At 34.1% G+C, this 20,764-nt stretch overlaps 2 protein-coding genes across 2 annotated transcripts; one reads left to right on the top strand and one right to left on the bottom strand.

Moving 5' to 3' along the window:
- The first annotated feature begins 8,166 nt into the window (after positions 1–8,166).
- On the top strand, positions 8,167–12,391 carry LOC104087423 (polyubiquitin-like). Its single transcript, XM_070186260.1, has 2 exons — positions 8,167–8,412; positions 11,374–12,391. Exons 1-2 carry the CDS (start codon positions 8,353–8,355, stop codon positions 12,265–12,267), a joined length of 954 nt encoding a protein of 317 aa, XP_070042361.1. The 5' UTR covers positions 8,167–8,352; the 3' UTR covers positions 12,268–12,391.
- Positions 12,392–14,106: 1,715 nt separating this feature from the next.
- Positions 14,107–19,549, bottom strand: LOC104087424 (kinesin-like protein KIN-10A). The gene is made up of 6 exons (XM_009591883.4): positions 18,757–19,549; positions 17,191–17,346; positions 16,982–17,089; positions 16,758–16,868; positions 14,664–15,965; positions 14,107–14,554 (listed from the first exon to the last, which is right to left on the bottom strand). Exons 1-6 carry the CDS (start codon positions 19,393–19,395, stop codon positions 14,348–14,350), a joined length of 2,523 nt encoding a protein of 840 aa, XP_009590178.1. The 5' UTR covers positions 19,396–19,549; the 3' UTR covers positions 14,107–14,347.
- Between the last annotated feature and the right edge of the window lie 1,215 nt (positions 19,550–20,764).

Below are 20,764 nucleotides of genomic sequence, written 5' to 3'. Positions count from 1 at the left end.
AAAATCATAATTTGAAATAACAGATAGGATTAACAATTAAAAAGGCAAAATAAAGCACAGGGTTTTCAACTTTCTATAACACGAATCTCATTATTTTTCAAGTTTAGTTGTGTGCTCATAATTTATTTCAAGAAGAAGTGGCCAGAAGCAATAAAAGAACAAGAATGAGAAGTTCTGGAGAGTGTAGAGCGCCGATATTATTTTTGCCCAAATTATTTTAACGGGGATATAAGTTAAACACGGGCCTTAAAAAGGACACCCACGTCCTAAAAATTCTTACGTAACCTTTGGGCAGACCAAGTTAAGTTAAACAAAGATGTCATAAATCCATCTCATTTTATGTGAAGGGTTCGAAGCACGAGGGTAAAGTAACTCACTTTTTCATATAAATTCAGGCATAGTTTTTTCAAATCTTTTATGGCGTGAATAGTAGTCAAAGAAAAACTTTTAACTTCCAAATAGTAATAATATCATATAAAATAGAACTGATGGAATACTAAGGACGTACTTGAAACCTTTTTTCTTTCATCGACTCAACTCTATTTTACATTTTTTGATAGAGAAACATAAAGTTCATTCCAAATAAAACTTCTCAACCAACTTGATGCCGGAGCTGCATTTTAAGGGCATTTCAAATCATTTTCGTTAAGGAGCTTCTAATCATTTTCGTTATTATCATGAAATTGCTACTTATGTTTCTCGGACTCGGGTGCAGATATCCGATACGAGTGCGTCGGATTCTTCATTATAAATTTATTCGGGGGTGTGGATCCGAGTGCGGATATGGGTGTTAGGATGCGGCCAACAAAATGTATACTACGAGATATAAAGTATATGTTTCGCTTAGTTAAAGTTAATGAACTAAAACTATAAAACTTAATTCTTTATAAACACCTAATATTTATATATAAGATATCTCGTGTTAAAATGTATCTCATACTTTATATATATATATATATATATATATATATATATATATATATATATATATATATATATACACACACTCAAAGTCAAATAAAATACTCAATCAATCTATACTTCTCGGTCATAAAATATAGTCAAAGAAACCAAGATAAGTTAATCAAATCCGGCATGGACCCTACACCTTTGTCTTGGTGACACTGGTGTGACAAAGATTTTTGAAGAGTCCGAACAACATAAACTGCTACTATTAATATATTGATTCAACAACCCTGAGGCACATAGCTATAGAAATGCAAAGTAAAACTACTTAGGGGAATAAAGAAGCAGATCATAGAGAAAAAGATAAATACCATTACATTGGTTTTATATGTTACTTTGATCCATAAGATCGGGTAATCTAGAGAAGATTTTAAAACAGCAAAAGTTCATAACATACCAAACAATAACATACCTAGTGTAATCCCATAAGTGAGATCTGGGGAGGGTAGAGTGTACGCAGACCTTACTCATACCTTTAAAAAGACAGAGAGGTTATTTTCGGTAGACCCTTGACGAGTTTGTATACGGGTAAAATCGGGCTCGATGTTCGATCGAGCTTCCAACCTCCCTAATTAAAGCTAGGGTCGAAATATCCGTAATTGGGTAAAAGTTGAGCTCGAAGTTCGATCTTACGTCCAACACAATCAGCTAAGATCGAAATATGTTAATTAAGATCAGACCCAAAGCATTGCTAAAATTAGTCATCGACACCACCGGATTTGCCCTCAAGTTTATCGAAGTCATAGCCGGTTCCGGTCATAACGGTCTCAAGGAATATGTTTCCAGTTTATCCGAAATTTCCGCAATTAACCGGACATTACGACAGAAATCACAGAATATACCAAAAAAGGAACCAACGGTCAACTAATTAAGGACCATTTTATCTTTTATGGAATAGTAGAATATTGCCCAAAAAGTAGGTTCCTCTAACATATAAAGGGAGTCTCACAATTCATAAAAAGAGGGTAACATACACTCATAAGCAATACATTCTCTAATTTCTTACTCTTTGATATTTTTGTGTCAATAAAAATGCATTCAACTCAAGGGTAGCGTGCTTTTCTAAGCTGAAATCATTCAATTCATGTGGTTTGCAGTTAATTTATCGCTATTTATATATTTCAATTGCAATCTAATTTATCACTATGTATCAGGTTAATCTGCATATATATCCTTTATACCACTAACAAATTCAATTGTTATCCGGTTTCGAAGGTAAACAGAGTTTATAACATACCAAATATCAAAAACAACATGTCCTCAAGTTGGCCAAAGCACTCAATACACAATTTCATCTGGCGTTGACGTTGTGTGTGGGTAGGATTCTCGGTTTAATAATGATAATCCAAATGCACGGTCGAGCCCTTGTAAATATAGTAGCTAGCTATATGGCGGGAATCAGCTAAACCAATTTCCGTTAAACACAAGATTTTGCAGATGAACTGGTATTCCTATCTTATTTTGAATCATGCCTTCACATTCGTGACCAACTCGATCGTGCTGGTGCACGTAGAGTGTTATCTCTTGACCATTCGATTTCCTGATAAAGATCTGTATTGTTCTATGCACCACTTGTAAGAGGGAGTCTTCTTTGATATCATACTGGAAGTTACATTGCTCTATTGGCACAAACAGGCAGAAATAACATGTCTAATCTATTGCCACGTATGGGGTCTGGGGAGGGTAGTGTGTACGCAAACCTTACCCCGACCCGGGGTAGAGAGATTGTTTCCGAAAGACCCTCGGAGCAAGGAGATGAAAAAGAGGCAACGGAACAGTAACAACAACAATACGTCAGAAAAACAGTGCCAGCAACCTAATTAAAAATAAAAATAAAAAAATAGAAAAGGCAGTATCATCAATCAGAGCAATGGAAAGGTACTAGGCAACCGCAAGATACTAACAAACTAGCCTAACACCCTCAATCGGAAGAAAAACACTCAACTAACTAGTAACCTACAACTTTAATACTCGTACTCCAAACCTTTCTATCCTGGCACGATATCAAAAACTATATTTCCTTCATCATTTTTTACGAGCAACAATAGCATGTGCATACTGTATATGTACAGATATTGTGGGGTATAGTACGACGTTCTATAATCTTATTCGATACATGCAATCGTATACACTGACGTGCCAGACGTCAACAAACCGAATCAGTTAAAGAACAACCAAAGTATATATGTTGTAATAAAGGGCTCTTTAACTCATTAATTGAACAAATTGAGATAATTAAATACATGATATTCTAGTATGCATGGCAGATTCTGTACAAGGAAAGTTTTCACTTTACATGTCAAAACTTAGGGTGAGAAGCATTCTGTAACAGGATCTGAAGTATAGATCAAATTACCAACATTTCCTTATTAACCATCTTTTTATGCATGCCATTTCTTGAACCTTGTTTAGTACTTAAGATTCAACTTCAGTTTAACAATACTTAGAGTTTAATGCTCTAGTCTAAGTATTAAACATAGTTTATTTTGGACACCTACCATTTCACTTCATTTCAATGTAACTAATAGTCCCCAGAGTTACAGCAACAACAACAACAACAAAAACAATATTTCCTCTTGCTATGCTTTACTGTTTTGTACTATATTGGATCATCACCCTAGTCTATTTGCCTTGATATTTCTTAAGCTTGTACTGTAGCTGTTTGGCCTTGAATCTTACATTATCTGTGCTTAATATCTAACTTTTTTTTTGTGTTTTCGATGATATCAAAAGGGGGAAGATAAGGTTAGAAGGTTGTGGGTTGTGAGCATACATGTCTGTCAATAGTACTTGTAACTTGTTATGATTATATGGTTCTTTGATGTGATTACCTGCTTCTGCTGCGTACAAAGTTTGTCATCATCAAGAAGAAGAATTTGTTGAGTATTGAAGTTTTGACGATTAACAAAGTATGATTAAATGTTCAAATAACCAACTCCTCAACGTAGCTGCTTAATTGTTCTGAAGAACCAGCTCCTCATGTTGATACTTATACGTCTGTACAAGACAATAACTTTATCTCAAAGTTACCTAGGTCCGAGCTTGGTGGAAGAAGGCTGCTATAAGTGATAAGGGGAAGAAGATACGGATAATTCAGTTAAAGACAAAAGTCCCAAAGCTTGTGGAATCCTTGGAGCAGTAGGAGTCTTATCAAAGAGGAAGCTGACTATGAATAGGACTCCTAGAAGATCTCAAGTTGAAGCGTTTAAATATGATCGACTTTGAATTTCTAAACTATCCTTTTACACATCAACTAAAGAGTCATAAGTCGCTTACTCGAGTCGAGTACTTGCATTGTATTCTTCCTAAGTCAGTCTAGTGTGAATGTGTTATAGGAAATTAAGTTGTGATCAAGTGTCATAAACAATTAGTGAGTTGGAGTGAGTGTTTTACTTTACAAGTTAGAGTAACTTATGAATCAATTAGGAGTAGTAGGAGTATTGAAGAGTATTTAATTACAGTCTTGTAATTGATACATTTTGGCTCATTGTTCTAGTGGAGTTGGAGTTGAAAATCATACGTAGTAGGTCATGGTTTTTGCACCTTTTCAGCCGGGTGATTTTTTACGTAAAAATTGTTGTGTTCATTTTATTATTTATTTACTTTACGCTTAAAGAACACAGTAAAGAACCAAGTTCTTTAGTAATCCATATGTGCACTCAAATTAACACTTGACCTGTCAAATTCGTAAATGAACTCTAAATGCACTTTTTGAATTATTAATATACAATTATTCTGAAATTAATTTGGCATATTATAAGCATATGCACAATGTGAAAACGCTGTTTAAGGGTTAGACCCACATGTTGACTCATATATTTAAATTACGTAAACCCAAGTTGATTATAGATGAATTCATATTGCTTTTAATGGTTTTTTTGTTTTGTTTTATTCATTCTTTTGAATATTAATTTTAATTTCGAATAACAATCATTCTGGCTGCAAAATGTAGGACAGATGCATGAAGAACCATGCATAATTTCTTCTTGATAAAACCATCATACCGACCTAAAATCTCAATAACATGCACATATATGTATTGTGAATATACTTTTATTTAATTAATTATATTTTTAATATGCTCCTCACATATAGTGGCACATTACTTTGTTTCAAGCGGTGTCACATGATACTGTTTTTTCGAAATATTTTTGTAATATGAATGTATAAATAATAAAAAATTAAATTATTGGATATAAATATAAAAAATAACACTTCTTGTCGTTATAATAATTCATATTTGTTCACTTCTTCAAATGTTGATAGCACTTACGAAAATTCCTGCATACATCACTGCTTACATATGCGCCTGATTTTTTTTTTGTAGGTCAAACACGTGAAATTGTTTTTGATAATGGGTGACGGTGAAACTCGAACTCAGAACCTCTATCTGCTCTAATATCGTGTTGAAATATTATATGATAGTTTCAAGATATTTCTTTACTTGTTTATGTCTTTCAATATTTGAAAGTAGCAATCCGATCAATTGACAAAATCGAATAGGTAACCGAAACCAACTTTCTTTTATTAAAAAGCCTATAGATATTTGGCCGAAAGACAAAAAACGATTATGCATGCAAATGAGATTACTTAATCATTTACATTTTATTTTGAGGTTTAACACTTTTATAATAAAATGTAGGTTGATCTGAATGCGTACTTATATTTTCACACATAATGCCCAATCCAATATACAAATCTCCTCACCCCCACCCCTCCCCTCCCCCCACCCCCATACTCTCTCTATAAAAAAAGCCTGCGGGAAGCGCAAAGAGCTAATAAGCCACTAATATCGTGGCGAAGGTTAGACCTCATAAAGTCAGCGAAGCTAAGGTTTCATATGTGTTATATCCTTTCGATCGAGCGAAAACTTATAAGGAAGGCCTTCATTGCCCTTTGAAAAAAAAAGGCCGTTAGGGAGGAGAGAAAGTTGCAGAAGTGCTTCTAGATCTCATGGAATATGGCAAATTTTCTAACAAACTTTCCACCTCTTGCCTTCATAATGGATTTGAAGTTTTATTTTGTGTTTCACATATATGCATCGTCTATTTATTGTTTCGTAGCAATTCTCAACTCCATACGACTATTCTTTAATCTATATCTATCTATATTATATTAAAAGTACGAAGACCCTTAACGAAATGTCGTTCGTTTTTTTACCCTTTAAAAATACATTCTATAATGGATAAAATTGTAAATACAAATAGAATACTCTTTTGGAAAAAAGGAAACGGTCCCTTATCCTAGCTTTGTGGGACAGTATAAGAGGGTGTTTGGCTAAGCTTATAAGCTGGTCAAACTGGCTTATAAGCACGTTCTGACTTTTCTACGTGTTTGGTAAACATCCAAAGTGCTTATAAGCCAAGTGCTTATAAGTTAAAATCAGCCATAAGTTCGTCACCCAAATTTATGACTTTTCAGCTTATAAGTACTTTTAGTTTGACCATGACTTTTATTAGTTTATCTTTAATAATATTTTAAATTTACAAAATATTTTTCCCAAAATATATTTTTTAATTTTCTCTTCATTCCATATTCGTTGTTTATCATTTTCTCTACAAAGAAACTTTTTAATTCATATTTTTTTGTAAAACTTTAAGGGTATTTAGTATTTTTAACAAGAGAACAACTTATCGGCATTTTTCTACCAAACATATCAACTGCTTATTATTAATTTTGAACACGTCTATGCAAACACGTAAATGTTTATTTTAAAAATCAGTTTTAGCACTTAAAAATGCTTTTCAGCACTTCAAGCTTATCACCTATTTATAATCAACTAATTCAAACGGGCTCTAAATTTTCGTGGGTTAAAAAGGGCAAAAATTTAGGACAATATATAAGTAGAAAAGTCATTATTTAATATCTTATTAAAGCTGTCTAAATTTCCATACTTAAAAGGGAAAAAGGAATAAACCAATAAATAGGAAACTCATTATTTAATCTTTATTAAAGATGTAAAAAATTTTGTACGTTAAAAAGGAAAAATACAGCACGCAGGAAACCCATTATTTAATATCCCTATTAAAGAGTGTAAAACAAAATCCCTTAATATCACAATTTTTTATTTTTCATGGACACTTTTTTTTTATTTTTCTGGTTGGTTAATGCTAGCAGATATGAACGAAGAAAGGTGCAAATAAAAAAAAATATAAATAGTTATGTGTAGCCCAAACCTAATAATTATAGATATGAATACAAATATATGAATAAAATAATTGACAAAAAAATTATGATAAAGTGAAATATCAATTATTTAGTGCGCCTCTTCAGTATTACGTTCGTTGACAGGGAAAAGTATGTCTTAAACCCTTGATGAGGACACTGAAGTGTTCGCTAAGCAAGGTGAAACGCTCAATATGTTTTTGCTCCCCGTTTCAGGGCTTATAAGCGTGACTTTGACTACACTTCCTATCTATACAATATGAACCATTTTGACCAAATTCTCAAAATTTATTTTTATTTTTTAAACTGGTTTAGCTTCCTATAGTATATCTTATTGATTATTAAAGAAATAAAATATTTTATATTTTGCTTGTGAGAAAAACTTGTGAAATTGTAGTAACGAGAGTATAGATCTCGAATAAAATTTAAGTTAAAAATATTGACTAAGATCGTTAAGGACTTCTATTATTTTTGTTTCCTCTTTTATTGAATTAGCTAAATGGGATCAACAATTATTATTTTTAGGAACTTACTCTTTTTTTTAAAAACTTTTTTTTTATAACTCAAACACAATATGTTAATATAATATTTATGTGACTTTTAAAATAATGTACTTACTAAAACAGGATACACGCACAACGCGTGTATCCTAAAACTAGTTAATTATTAAATATAACGACCAATATGGTATAAGCAATGCCATGATAATTGTACATAGATAAATCATTCAAGATGATAATACTACCCACAAATTTAAGTTATTCAATATATATTCAGTTTTTAATACAATGAAGAAAACGCCTGATAAAAATAAAATCCCGTATTATCAATCTCGGTATTATAATCACGAAATAACTTCTTTTTATACTTCTACTAAAAAAAAATTAAAAAGAATTTCGATAAGTATTAGCTGTAAAATTTGTTAAGACCTAACCGTAGTCTTATTGCTGTGATCGGTAATTAAGAGGGAAAATGAAAATTTAAGCGGTTCAAATTCTTATTTCAATTTCAAATGTTTTCATCCAAAGAATTTACATAAGCATTAGCTGTAAAATGTGCTAATTACTTTATAGTCTAACCATAATCTGATTCATGTAATCATGTGATTAATAGGGAGTGTGTATATAAATTCAACTGTTTCACCACTTTTTATTTTCTTTTTTTCACTGTTTTGCTGTTTCTTTTTGTGTAATTTTGTAGGAGAATTCAAGCTTTGCAAAAATGGAACCGAACATGAAGCGATTGAGAACAGCTGTAGAAGAAGATGATGAAAACGAAGAGGTTAGCTGCTTAAACAAATGAGAACCTTTTTTTTCTTTTTCTTTTTATTACTTTGAAATCTGTGAATTTGTTATTCTTTTTGTTTGTGAATCTTAACTATTGATATAGAATTTTAAGAACGTGAACTTTTTTATATGTACTTTTTTTTGTTCTTTTCTTTCGTTGTCGCGGCTTCTTTTTATCTTTTCTTTAGCCGAGGGCTTATCAGAAACAGTGGGGTTAAGGTGTGCGTACACACTACCCTCCATAGACCTCACTTGTAGAAATTCACTGGGTTTGTTGTTGTTGTTGTTGTCGTCGTCGTCGTCTTTTCTTTCGTCAAAGAATATTATGGTGGCTGGCAATTGTTGGATGTGTAATTTGTCTGACCTCTCTGAATGTTTTTTGGGGGACCACAAGGCGTTAAGGCAAATCCAAGATTTTAACTTTATGGGTTCAGAGTTGAGGATTGTGCCAAAGTTCATTTGATTTACCGGGTCCGAAATCAATTATTTGTACTTGTTTAATGAACTTTTAACACGTATACAAGGTTTGAGACCAAAACTATTGAGTTTGACCTAAAGGCGTTCATGATACGGTTTTGAAATCATTTCAATAATTTTGGTTTTCGGTTTTTAAAAATACTAGTATATCATTACCATACCAAATTAATTCAGTATGGTTCGGTATTTTTAAGTTCGATTTCGGTATAGCAAAAGGAATGCACTACTTACAAACTTGTAAAGATACACCTCTTAACATCAAAGACTGTCAATTATTAGTTGAAATAAAGTGAAAAGATAGGTCTCTATACATCCAAAAGAAGCTATAGTCAAGGAAAGTATACTTCTATGAATGAAAAAGAAATGTTTAATATTTTCCTTTTAAGTATCTCGAGTCACCTTCTAAAACACTAATGTTGAATGTGAGCAAAAGGAGTCAATTCGAAATCTAACTTAAGTTTAGGCTTAAGGTGTCTTCACAAATCTCATTTCTAACTCCGAATCGAAATAATTTTGATTTCTTGTTATTGTGGAATTCGTCGTCAAGGCGGATCACCCTTATACGATCAATCATGTTAGGCCTTTCAGTAAAAAAGGGCAACTCGGTGCACTAAGCTCCCGCTATGTGCGGGGTCCAAGAAAGGGTCGGACCGCAAGGGTCTATTGTACGCAGCCTTACTCTGCATTTCTGCAAGAGGTATGTCAGGCCTTTCAATAAAAAAAGACTTGCCCGGCGCACTAAGCTTCCGCTATGCGCGGGGTCCGGGAAGGGTCGGACCACAATAGTCTATTGTACGCAGTCTTACTCTGCATTTTCGCAAGAGGCATGTCAAACCTTTTAATAAAAAAAAGAGCAGCCCGACGCACTAAGCTCCCGCTATGCGCGAGGTCCAGGGAAGGGCTGAATCACAAAGGGTCTATTCTACGCAGTCTTACTCTGTATTTCTGTATGAGCCATGTAAGGCCTTTCAATCTTCACCTTTATTATACATAGTAATGCTATCTTCAGCTACATTCTTTCTTATTAGGATCTCAGTTTAGTACTCAAAATCAAGTTGGCAGAAAGTACACTTAAAGAAAATGTGGCACACATTGAACACTCATCCAATATATTGTTATGTATAACATTTTACTCCTTCCTAAAACTGTGAGAGATAAAACTTTGGAAATTTTATTAGAGGAAAAAGTATATTGAGAATCATGAAACGCATGTTAGAAAAACGAAGAGAAATTTGTGGAAAACAACGTACATACTACTTATCGATTAGTGAGAAATGCATGCTTGTTTGCAAGCTGATTGGACTAGAGCATTAAACTCTAAGTATTGTGGAACTTAATTTGAAACATTAGCACTAAACTAGGTTAAAGAAATTGCATAAAAAGGCGGTTAATCTATACTTCAGATGCTGTTACAGAATGTTTCTTACCCTAAGTTTTTACATGTAGAGTGAAAACTTTCTATATACACAATCTGCTATGCATACTAGAAAATCATGCATTTAATTATGTCAATTTGTTCAATTAATGTGTTAAGACAGACCTAAAGAGCCCTCTTTATTACACCATACTTTGGCTGTTCTGTAACTGATGCGGTTCTTTGAAATTTTTAGCCAGTGAATCCATCCAAATCATGCATTTGGCGCCTCAGTACGATTGCATGTGTCAGATAAGATAATAGAACTTCGCACTATACCCTAAAATCTAATGGAAGAGAAATAACATAAGATGACAGGAGACCAGTAGCGGAGCCAATATTTTTGCTAAGGAGATTCAAAATACTAAAAAATAAACATACGAACAAGCCAATGAGATTCAACATCTACTATTTATCCATAAAAAATAATTTTCGACGAAGGCCCCCTCCGTCACCCTAGCTCCGCCTCTGACAGGGACATGCCATTGTTGATCAATGGTGCTATGTAATATGTATACGTATCAGTCATCAAATGTATTTCATGATATCTGTACATATATAGTATGCAAATGCTATTTGGTTTTGGTAAAAAATGATGAAGGAAATATAGTTCTTATGTATCTTTCCAATATTACGTCTGGAAATAGATTAGAGATGTTATTTCTGCCTGTTTGTACCAAGAGAGCAATGCACTTCTACATTTTACTCCACAGTTTATATTGTTATTTAGGGTGTTTCTGTTGAATGATGTTTATAATTGTTAACAGAGTTATTACCTTTCTTGCAATATGCATCTATTAAATATTGTGCAGCAATCCATGTTGTATCGTTCCAGTATTTCGTCTGGCAATAGATTAGACATGTTATATCTGCCTGTTTGTGCCAATAGAGCAATGTAACTTCCAGTTGCAATTTCACTTCTATATTTTCAATCTCCACACCTTTATTTGTGCTTTAGACTGTTTCTGTTGGATGGCGTTTATAATTGTTAACAGATTTTAAATACCTTTCTTGCAATATACATCTATTATATCTTGTTTTGTTTGTTTTGCTATCCTGTTGCAGATAACTATATACTTGAGAGTCACTAAAACGGTCGCCTTAAAAGTTAAGGAATCAGATAGTATTGGAAATGTCAAAGCGTTACTACACGATAAGGAGGGTGTACCTGAACGTCTTCAGCAGCTTTTCTCAGAAGATAATCGGCTAATGGATGAACAGAAGCTAGTCGATTATGGCATTCGCAAAAACTCCACCGTTTATGCTTATGTTGAAGATTCAGTCCCCATGATGTTATACGTAAAGAGAGCCTACGCAAAAGGTACAATTAAGGTTAATTCAATGATTTATGAAACTATCCAGGATGTCAAAGCTAGGATTGGGGCCAAAGAAGGAATAAACTCGGACGAATTCTCTCTTTTTCATGATGGAAAGTTTATTGAAGATGACAAAACCTTAGCTTTTCACAATATTGATGATGGATCAACCCTTCATATTGTGCTCAATCCTAAAGACAAGTTTCTTATTCCTGTCGTAATGCCAACTTACGAAATCATACAAATAGAAGTCAAGGTTACTTTATTTGTTCGCGATGTTAAAACAGTTATAGAGAGCAAAGTTGGCCAGTCAATGGATGATATGGATCTGTTTTTGGGAAAAAAGAAACTGGAAGATTTGAAGGAATTATATCAGTATAATATCAAAGAAGACTCCCTCTTGCAAGTGGTACCTAGAATAATACAGATCGTTATCAAGAAAGTGAATGGTCAATATATAACTCTCGACGTGGACAAGCACGAGTTGGTCAAGAATGTGAAGGGCATGATTCAAAATAGGCTAGGAATACCAGTTCATCTGCAAGGTCTTTTCTTTGCGGGGAAAAGTTTAGCTGATTCCCGGGATTTAGCTAGCTACGATATTGAAAATGACTCGTCTCTCCATTTGAATGGTCGCAATTAAACCGAGAATCCTACACACACTCAACGTTAGCGACAAATGAAATTATGTTCAAGAACTTGTTTTTTTTTAAAAATTTGGTTGGTTATGAACTTTTGTTGTTTTAAGATCTACTAGGAATACTTAGTTTCATGGACCAAAGTAACATTGAAAACTTATATAAGATTGTTTATCTTTTTTATGTTGTTATCTGCTGTTTTTGATCCCCTATTTAAGTAGCTTTGCTTTGCATTTCTGTAGCTATGTGCTTTATCAGGGTTATTGAATCAATCTATTATTAGTAGGAGTTCATAACACTAAGAGAACGGGGGCCTTGACGTAACTGATAAAGTTGCTACCATGTGACCAGGAGGTCATGGGTTCGAGCAGTTGAAACAGTTTCTTGCAGAAATGCAGGGTAAGGCTGCGTACAATAGACCCTTATGATACGGCTCTTCCCTGGATCCATCGCATAGCGGGAGCTTAGTGCACGGGGCTGCCCTTTTTTTCATAATACTAAGAATGATTAGAAGTTCCTTAACTTGTTTGCTTTAAATCCCGGTATTTGATATGAAATTCCCTTAAATATGTTAGGTTTATTTCTTTTTCTTTCTCTATTCCAGAGAGAGTCTAATTATTGCAGCTCCAGCATCAGGTTGGTTGAGAAGTTTTATTTGGAATGAACTTTATATTTCTCTACCCAAAAATTGTAAATAGAGTTGTCGAGTCGATGGAAGAGAAAAGGTTTAAAGTCCATTCTTAATATTATTCTTTGACTATGATTTTCACAATTTTTTTAAATAAAATTTTGAATTATTAATTATGTTGACTTATAGTACTTTCACATAAAAGGACAGCCCGGTGCACTAAACTTCCCGCTATGCGCAGGACCTGGGGAAGGTCCGGACCACAAGGGTCTATTTTGTACGCAGTTTTACCTTATATTTCTACAAGAGGCTGTTTTCATAGCTCGAACTCGTGACCTGACCACATGGCAACAACTTTAAGTACTTTTCACATAGTTTTCATATAATAACTAAATGTTATTTCAAAAAACTTGAAGAATCTATGTTAGAATTTACACGAAAAGTGAGGTACTTTAATTCTCCTCCTTCAAACCCCTTCACATAAAATGGAATGAAGGATGTATATGCAGTTCTCAAGGTAAAAATATGATCATCTAGTTTTGCTTGTGCTTGAGTAGTAGACCTTAAAGATCATATGAGGTAGTTTTGCATTCAATAGTTGAAGATGTTCAAAAAATTGAACGATTTTTGAAAGAAATATGAGGTACTGAATAAGTAGAAATTCACAACTCCTGATTCATTTTTGGACATGCTTGTGAAGTTGAGTTGCATAGATGAGCAAATAGAGAACAGAGAAAGAGAGAAGTTGCATCTTTGTGTTGCCAATTCCTGTTCCATTTTTCGGTTTTTTTTTGTTTTTGAGGTTGTAAGGCATATAGTCTAGTGTTGACAATTCTTGAAAACTTGATGAAGATAAGAGAGTTTCAGAAAACTTATTGCACAGAATTAATTCATGGGGTGGGGTTTGAGCTCACGTTGCTTGATGTTTTAAACAAGGATCAATATTAACACTATACTTCTTCTGGTGTTTTTAAAAGACCTATTCAGACAACTATTGATTTCTCATTCAGAACATAAAAGGGCAGCCCGGTACAAAAAGCATCCCGCATTTATGCAGGGTTCGGGGAAGAGCCGCACCCTAAGGGGCATGAAGTAGACAGCCTACCCTAATGTGCAAGTATTATTGGCTGCTTCCACAGTTCGAACCTGTGACCTAGGTCACACGGAGACAACTTTACCGTTGGGTTCCCCTTCATCCTCAATCAGAACATGTTAGTCGGAAAAAACAAATCATATATTTGAGCATATGATTACAGGTTTACTCCATAGTAAAACCAAATACTTACATGCACAATCTTGTAAGTGTACTTCAGAGCAAAACAACACATATATTTGAGCATAAGATCACTTATATGCTCACAAATTTATACAACCATATCAACTAATTAGTCACTGAGATATCTTTTGATAGTGACGACAAAGGGAAACTCCGGTGGCTCGCCTACTTTAGGCAAAAATCAAATACCTGCCTCTATACCATGTGACTTTAAAGTAAATGGAAGCTTATTTTCCAATGGAGTAAATGGCAGGTAACTGAGCCGCTCGGTTCCCTTCACTGACTGCAAACAAGCTAGGTGTCCATTCGACTGGTTATTGAACCTCGGCAGCTCATTTACTGGTGTGATTGCCTCCTGTTCTTTGGGCACTGGAGCACCAGACATATCCTATTTACACACAAAAAAGATTTAATTCCAGTATTAGAAATCCGTTTTCGTACATGTAAATGATATCAAAGAATTGTGATCATAATAGTGGTGTGGATGTCATACTTACCAGGAAATTGAGTTCTTGATTGTCAGCACCAAAATATATCTCAATCAGCTTGCGCAAATCAGCTAAAGTTGAACCTTTAACAACCTTTAGTGTGGTGATTAACTCAGGATTTTCCTTTAACGGCGCAGCTTCCCATTTCACGTGCACTTCCAGATCAGCAGCGCCTATGCTTTCAAATGTCGGGTTGAAATTCTCCTTTGAATCATTATGACATTTTCTTAAAGGTGAATCCTCTCCAATTTCCTTAACTGGAGGTGATTTCGATTGAGCGCCTTTAACTTTCTTTTCTGCAGGAAACGGTGTTCTACACTGCTGAGAAAGTTCTCTAGAATTTCCACAAAGTTTGAATATATTCTGAATTAGCTCTTTTCTCGACGGGGCTGCATCACTAGAAAGATCATCAGAACATATTGTCTTTTCCTCAATAACCTCTTTTTGCACCTCCTCAACATGAGGATTCTCTTTGTCCCCCTCACTAACGTCGCTTTCATCTTCTTCTTCATCCTCGAACACAGTGTACAAACACGATTTGTTGGTAAAATGTTGCAATAAGATAGAAGGATCTTCAACTTCTCTTGGATTATAGACCACTGTGTCCCGCTTTCCTGAGTCCATGTCAATAGATCTGTCCAAGTCCATAGATTTCACCATTCCTGCGTCTTCAGAGTAAATATCCAGCAGCGTTTTCGCGAAACAATTCTCCTCCTCCACTTCTGTCGATCTGTTGTCATCAACCCTTGAATGCCAAAGCTCAGCCTCAATCTCCTCCAAGCGCCTCCTGAGCATTTCAAACTCTTGTTGCTGTTCGAACATTCTTTCTTCCATCTTCCTCCTTTCCATCTCTACAAATTCATTTGCCGTTTTCTGACATTGTTGTATCTTCTTTTCGAATTCATGTTTCAACATCAGAGTTCGCTCGTTAACTTTAACAATGATATCCTCATCAGTTTTCTCCACTCCCCCTTGTACTACTGCTAATTCATGCTTAGACCTTAGTGTAGCAATTTCTTCTTCTTTCTTCAAAATCTTTCTCTTTGCTTCATTACACTCTTTCTCTTTGAGTTTGTTCTCCATTTGCAGCTTGCAAATGAACTGATCCATAGCTGCAATTCTCGACACCAGAACAACTGCGGATGAGGAATCTTCTGCGCCTTTCTCTTTCAACGGCGTATGAGGGCCACGGACAATACATTTCGCTTTGGCTCCATACTCTAGAGTAGAGATGGTTTTGTGGAGCTCTTTAGGATCCGGGCTCGCACACAGTATCATGAGAATTTTGGCCTTGTCATCCTCAAAAGAATCCTACATCAAATATAGTTGAATCAGCTTCTTACAACGATTATTATAACTTTAAAAACCTAACTGCCAAACTATATGTAGCATACACGAGATATAGCTGTAAAGACGGAATGACCATAGTTAACTTGCTATCTCTGAACGGCACATGAAAATTACCATTAGCAGAAATTAACTTAAATAGCCGCCGCCCAAAAAATAGCTGGAGAATGTGTATATTATGTATAATTAGTGTATAATATATGTATATTGGCTAAATAACGTAAATATTTCTGGCCAAGCGGTCAAATGTGTAACTTCCCCAAAGGCCTTTTAACGCATTTGGCACATAGGCCGAAAATAATTACAACCGCTAGCCAAATATACGCCGATTATATATTATATATACTACAACAACAACAACAACAACAATCCAATATAATCCCACTAGTGGGATCTGGGGAGGGTAGCTTTCTCCCTCCAAGAACTCCCTACCTTGCTCTTGGGGTGACTCGAACTTACAACCTCTTAGTTGGAAGTGGAGGGTGCTCACCACTAGAGCAGCCCACTCTTGTCGTGAGCACCCTCCACTTCCAACCAAGAGGTTGTAAGTATATATAGTATATATTATATATACTATTTATTAATATACAAAAAATATATGCTTTCCGGCTATTACTTTGGAGGGGCGGCTATACAACGTAGATTTCCCTTTTAATGGACTCAACTACATCAAATAGTTGAATCAACTTCTTCCAACGACTAGTATAACTTTCAAAAGGTTACTGCCAAACTATCGATGGTATACACGAGATATACCTGTAAGAGCATGGTTAACTTGCTGTCTCGGAATGGCACATGAGAATCACCATTAGCAATGGACTCGACCACCCTTTTCAGAGCAATGTTACCCTGATTTATTTTTCCAGTCTGCAAAATTTGATTGTCAATTACCAGTAGGAGACATTTAGAATTAATGTTAGTAGGACATCTAATAGCAAACTTAAAAGAAGTGAGTTAAGTAAAAGAAAATGAAACCTTACCTGCATTTTTGCTTCTAGGCCAGTTTGACCAGCTTGTTCTATATTCTCAGAACCAGCCATGTCGACAAGCATTAGTCGACCTCCTACTGTTGGAACATCAAGAATTATCTGCAAACAACATTTAGCTTCCTTCAGAAAAGATGAATAGAGGAGAGTAAATGAACTTCTTTCCATTTAGACGTCGTTAAACAAATTTTTAGAATTGATACCAAGCAGTGGCTGCGAGAACTCCGCTCATTGCACAAAGTGCTTTTCACTATTCTTCTCTTCTCCACTTTTTGGATCTCCTTTGATATCTTTATAGCCTCATTACCAGAAATAAAAGTTGCATTTTTGGCCTTTTTACCGATAACTTCAAGTCTCACCTGCAAAGGTAAAAACACAATGACAACATTATACAGAGACTTATAAAGGGTACAAGAAGATCTAGTCACTCTTTTATTCACTCCCTCTTAAGGTACAACACATCTCCTTCTTGTAACAGCAATGTCGCTTAGGCGAAAATATGTACCACAAAACTAGGCAAAGAACTATAAATGATTGGCAATTCAAGAAATTAAGTGAAGTACTATAAAGCATTAGCATTCTGTATTTAATAACAACAGCAACATCCATTTAAAGTCAGGTATATATATGTAACGCGAAAACGCATAGTCAATTTACATGAGGAGAAGATATTATACTCGACAACTACAACAACAACAAACCCAATGTAATCCTACAAGTGGAGTTTGGGGAGGGTAATATGTACGCAGACCTTATCCCTTCCTTGTGAAGGTACGGAGAAGATATTATACTCAAGTGAGAAAATGTCACAAAAAGATAAAAGATCAAATATCTGTATAGCATAATTTATAGATGACAAATGAGAATCGATATTAACAGAAAAATAATAGGAGAAGATATTCAGGCTGATCATTGTCCAAGTAGTCCACTCTATAAAAAATAGTGAAACTTGAGAATTTCAAGCATAATTCAGGCTATAAATTGATTCAGGCTGATCATTGTTCAAAATGCTGAATTTGGATAAAAATTTAAGTTTTCAAATTAACTGGCAATAAATTTCTCTTTTTCTTCTAAACATAATAATGTGTGATAGCACAAATCTACATTACAGAATAAGAAATATCTCCTAAAACATAAAAAAAAATTATGAATTACTTCCTGAGCCGAGCGTCTATTGGAAACAATCTCTCTATCCTCACAAGGTAGGGGAGGTGTGCGTGCGTACACACTACCCTCCCGAGACGCCACAGTATGAGATAATACTGGGTATGTTGTTGTTGTACTTCCTTAGCTCCATTTTATATGGCAAACTTTCTCATTTAGTCTATCCTAAAAAAATGATACATTTCTATATCTAAAAATAATTCAACTTTAAGCTTCCAAGTTTATACTTAATAATGTAATTCTATAACCACACAAACGTTTATGGTCACTTTTAGACCACAAGTTTCAAGAGTATTTTTTTTCTTACATTTCATGCTCAGACAAATGCGGTCACATAAAATGGAACAGAGGGGAGTACATAAAATCAGTGGCGTAGATAACATTGACGGTACGGGTTGGCCGAACCCGGTCACTTTGGTCTGATCTCTGGTCTTACCAAATTCATTTAATATGTAAAAATTAAATGTAGACCACATTATCTTAAAAGTGCTATAATTTCGAACTCATAAACTTCAAATCTTAGTTCCGCCTCTGCTTAAAATAACCACATTTGCAAAAATCAGTGCATCAATTAAATATAATCAGAAGAAAATTCAAATATTTACCTTAGAAGCATTGCCCTTAGACCAACCAAAACCAAATCCTCCACCATTATTAGTAGATAACAAATCATATAATTCCTCATTATATATCTCCAAAACAGTAACTTGCACAAAAATCCCAACACCATTTTCATCATTTTCTTCATTTCCATCACCCAATATATCTCTTAACGACTTATACACAATTCCAGGCTGTTTATTACTTCCAAACATAGTATAACTTTTTCCAGCACCCGTCGGTCCATACATCATAATTGTACATTTCTCTCCTAATTTAACTCCATTAATTCTCGACTGCACGAATTTCTTGTAAAACTCATCAAGATCTTCTTCTTCAGATAATGATACACCATCTAGACTAAAATCTCTGTATCCGTTGTCGGTTTTAACTCTTAACGACTCGCGATCAGGATTAATATGTAATAAAGATATGGCCTTTTCTTTACTTTTATCTGAACAATAATCGCGAATTCGGCCTATTACTTCTATTGGGTGCTCTGCTGCTGGCCCTTCTTTTACTGCTGTGGTGAAATTTAAACGGTGCTTTGATTGAGGTGTTCTTGAATTGGGTATTTGGGTTTGATTTAATCTTGAAAATGGAGTTGGGGTTCTCTGGTTTTTCGAAGAAGGCGTTGGCGCCATTAGAGATGTAAAAATAGCTTGAATTCAAGAAGGAAAATTCAAGATTCGGCTTTGTTTTTCTTCTGAGAATTGAGAATTTTGTCTGAGCTGAAAATAGAAGAGGGGAAAAGGAGAGAGTGAAGAGAGAGAATGAATTGAAAGAACAAAAGTTTGTATTTTTTGATGTTTTTTGAAGTTGAATAAAAGTGGAAGTTAACGTTAGATTTTGTAACGGCTAGTTTTAATATGTTGTGAACTTTAACTTCTTGTGATGTAATAATGTGTGGGTCACGCCAATCTATTAAATGGGGCCAGCCTAATGTTTAATTTCTTTTTATTTTTTATTTTTTTCACAACATAAGAAAAAGAGAGTACTTAATTTTGATTAGATATTACTTCCTCCGTCCATTCTACATTAAGATGTTTAACTAGGCATATAATTTAATAGATAAAGAAAGATTTTTAAATTTCATGGTGTTAAATATATTATGACATTTTTGTGACTATAAAATTATAACGTTACAAGAAAAATTGGAAATTTTTAATTATAGTAAATTATTATTAAATATAGAAAGGTATTATACTTTTTGGGATAAATTAAAAAAAAGTTATATTAAATTACAGGATTGGTAGTTTTGTAATTTTAAATATGCATTTTAAGCCACTATATTATATTTAATACATGCATTTCATCATCCTCGACAAAGTAACAAATCAAGACACTTATTATTTATTGAGTGATCATCTCCGGCTTGTTGATTGAATTTATTTTTCTCAAGTTAAACTCATGAATAATCGATGTGCACGTAAGCTTGTCCGGGTACTATATTATTAAAAATAAAAAGAAGTTAAGCACGTGAATGCATTTTCTAAAATAATAAGATTTAGTAAGATTTGAACTATGTACCTCCGTTCAATACCACATTGAAGTCAATAGTCATATTTTACTTAAACAATTAAACAATTAGAAAGAAATGACTCTTTTATCTAATTAACTATTATGTCTTATAATACTTAAACTATGTATAGAGTGCATATTAGTTGTTTTTTTCAGGACTATGGATGTATTGTAATTCAAGAAATTGACGAGAGAGAAAAAATAATAATAAGTGAAGTGTTTGAAAATCTACTAATATTTGTATTAGAGAGCTCAGGTAGGAAATACAAATGTTAATGAGTGACAATCATTTACATTATCTATCTTTTCTTATAAATCTAGCTCATCCTCCAACTTTGGATAATCAATAATTTATTAGGGATTTGTTGTAAAATCTACCCCTAATTTTAATACCTTTTTGGTATTATATGCATTAAGTATATGGTTATAAAGTTCTCACTTTTCTGTATTCAATTTTATACATAATTAGTTTTTGAGTTCTGTTTACTATCA

Source organism: Nicotiana tomentosiformis, chromosome 9, assembly GCF_000390325.3.
Source record: "Nicotiana tomentosiformis chromosome 9, ASM39032v3, whole genome shotgun sequence".
NCBI lineage: Eukaryota > Viridiplantae > Streptophyta > Magnoliopsida > Solanales > Solanaceae > Nicotiana > Nicotiana tomentosiformis.
This window is presented reverse-complemented; position numbering and strand designations above follow the sequence as displayed.

Excerpts from the sequence above, each read along its gene's own strand:
- LOC104087423 (XM_070186260.1), top strand. The coding sequence starts at position 8,353 with ATGGAACCGAACATGAAGCGATTGAGAACAGCTGTAGAAGAAGATGAT. Across the intron at positions 8,413-11,373 it reads AAGATGATGAAAACGAAGAG|ATAACTATATACTTGAGAGT; the intron begins GTTAGCTGCTTA and ends ATCCTGTTGCAG.
- LOC104087424 (XM_009591883.4), bottom strand. The coding sequence starts at position 19,395 with ATGGCGCCAACGCCTTCTTCGAAAAACCAGAGAACCCCAACTCCATTT. Across the intron at positions 17,347-18,756 it reads CTAAGGGCAATGCTTCTAAG|GTGAGACTTGAAGTTATCGG; the intron begins GTAAATATTTGA and ends TTACCTTTGCAG. Across the intron at positions 17,090-17,190 it reads GTTCTCGCAGCCACTGCTTG|ATAATTCTTGATGTTCCAAC; the intron begins GTATCAATTCTA and ends TGTTGTTTGCAG.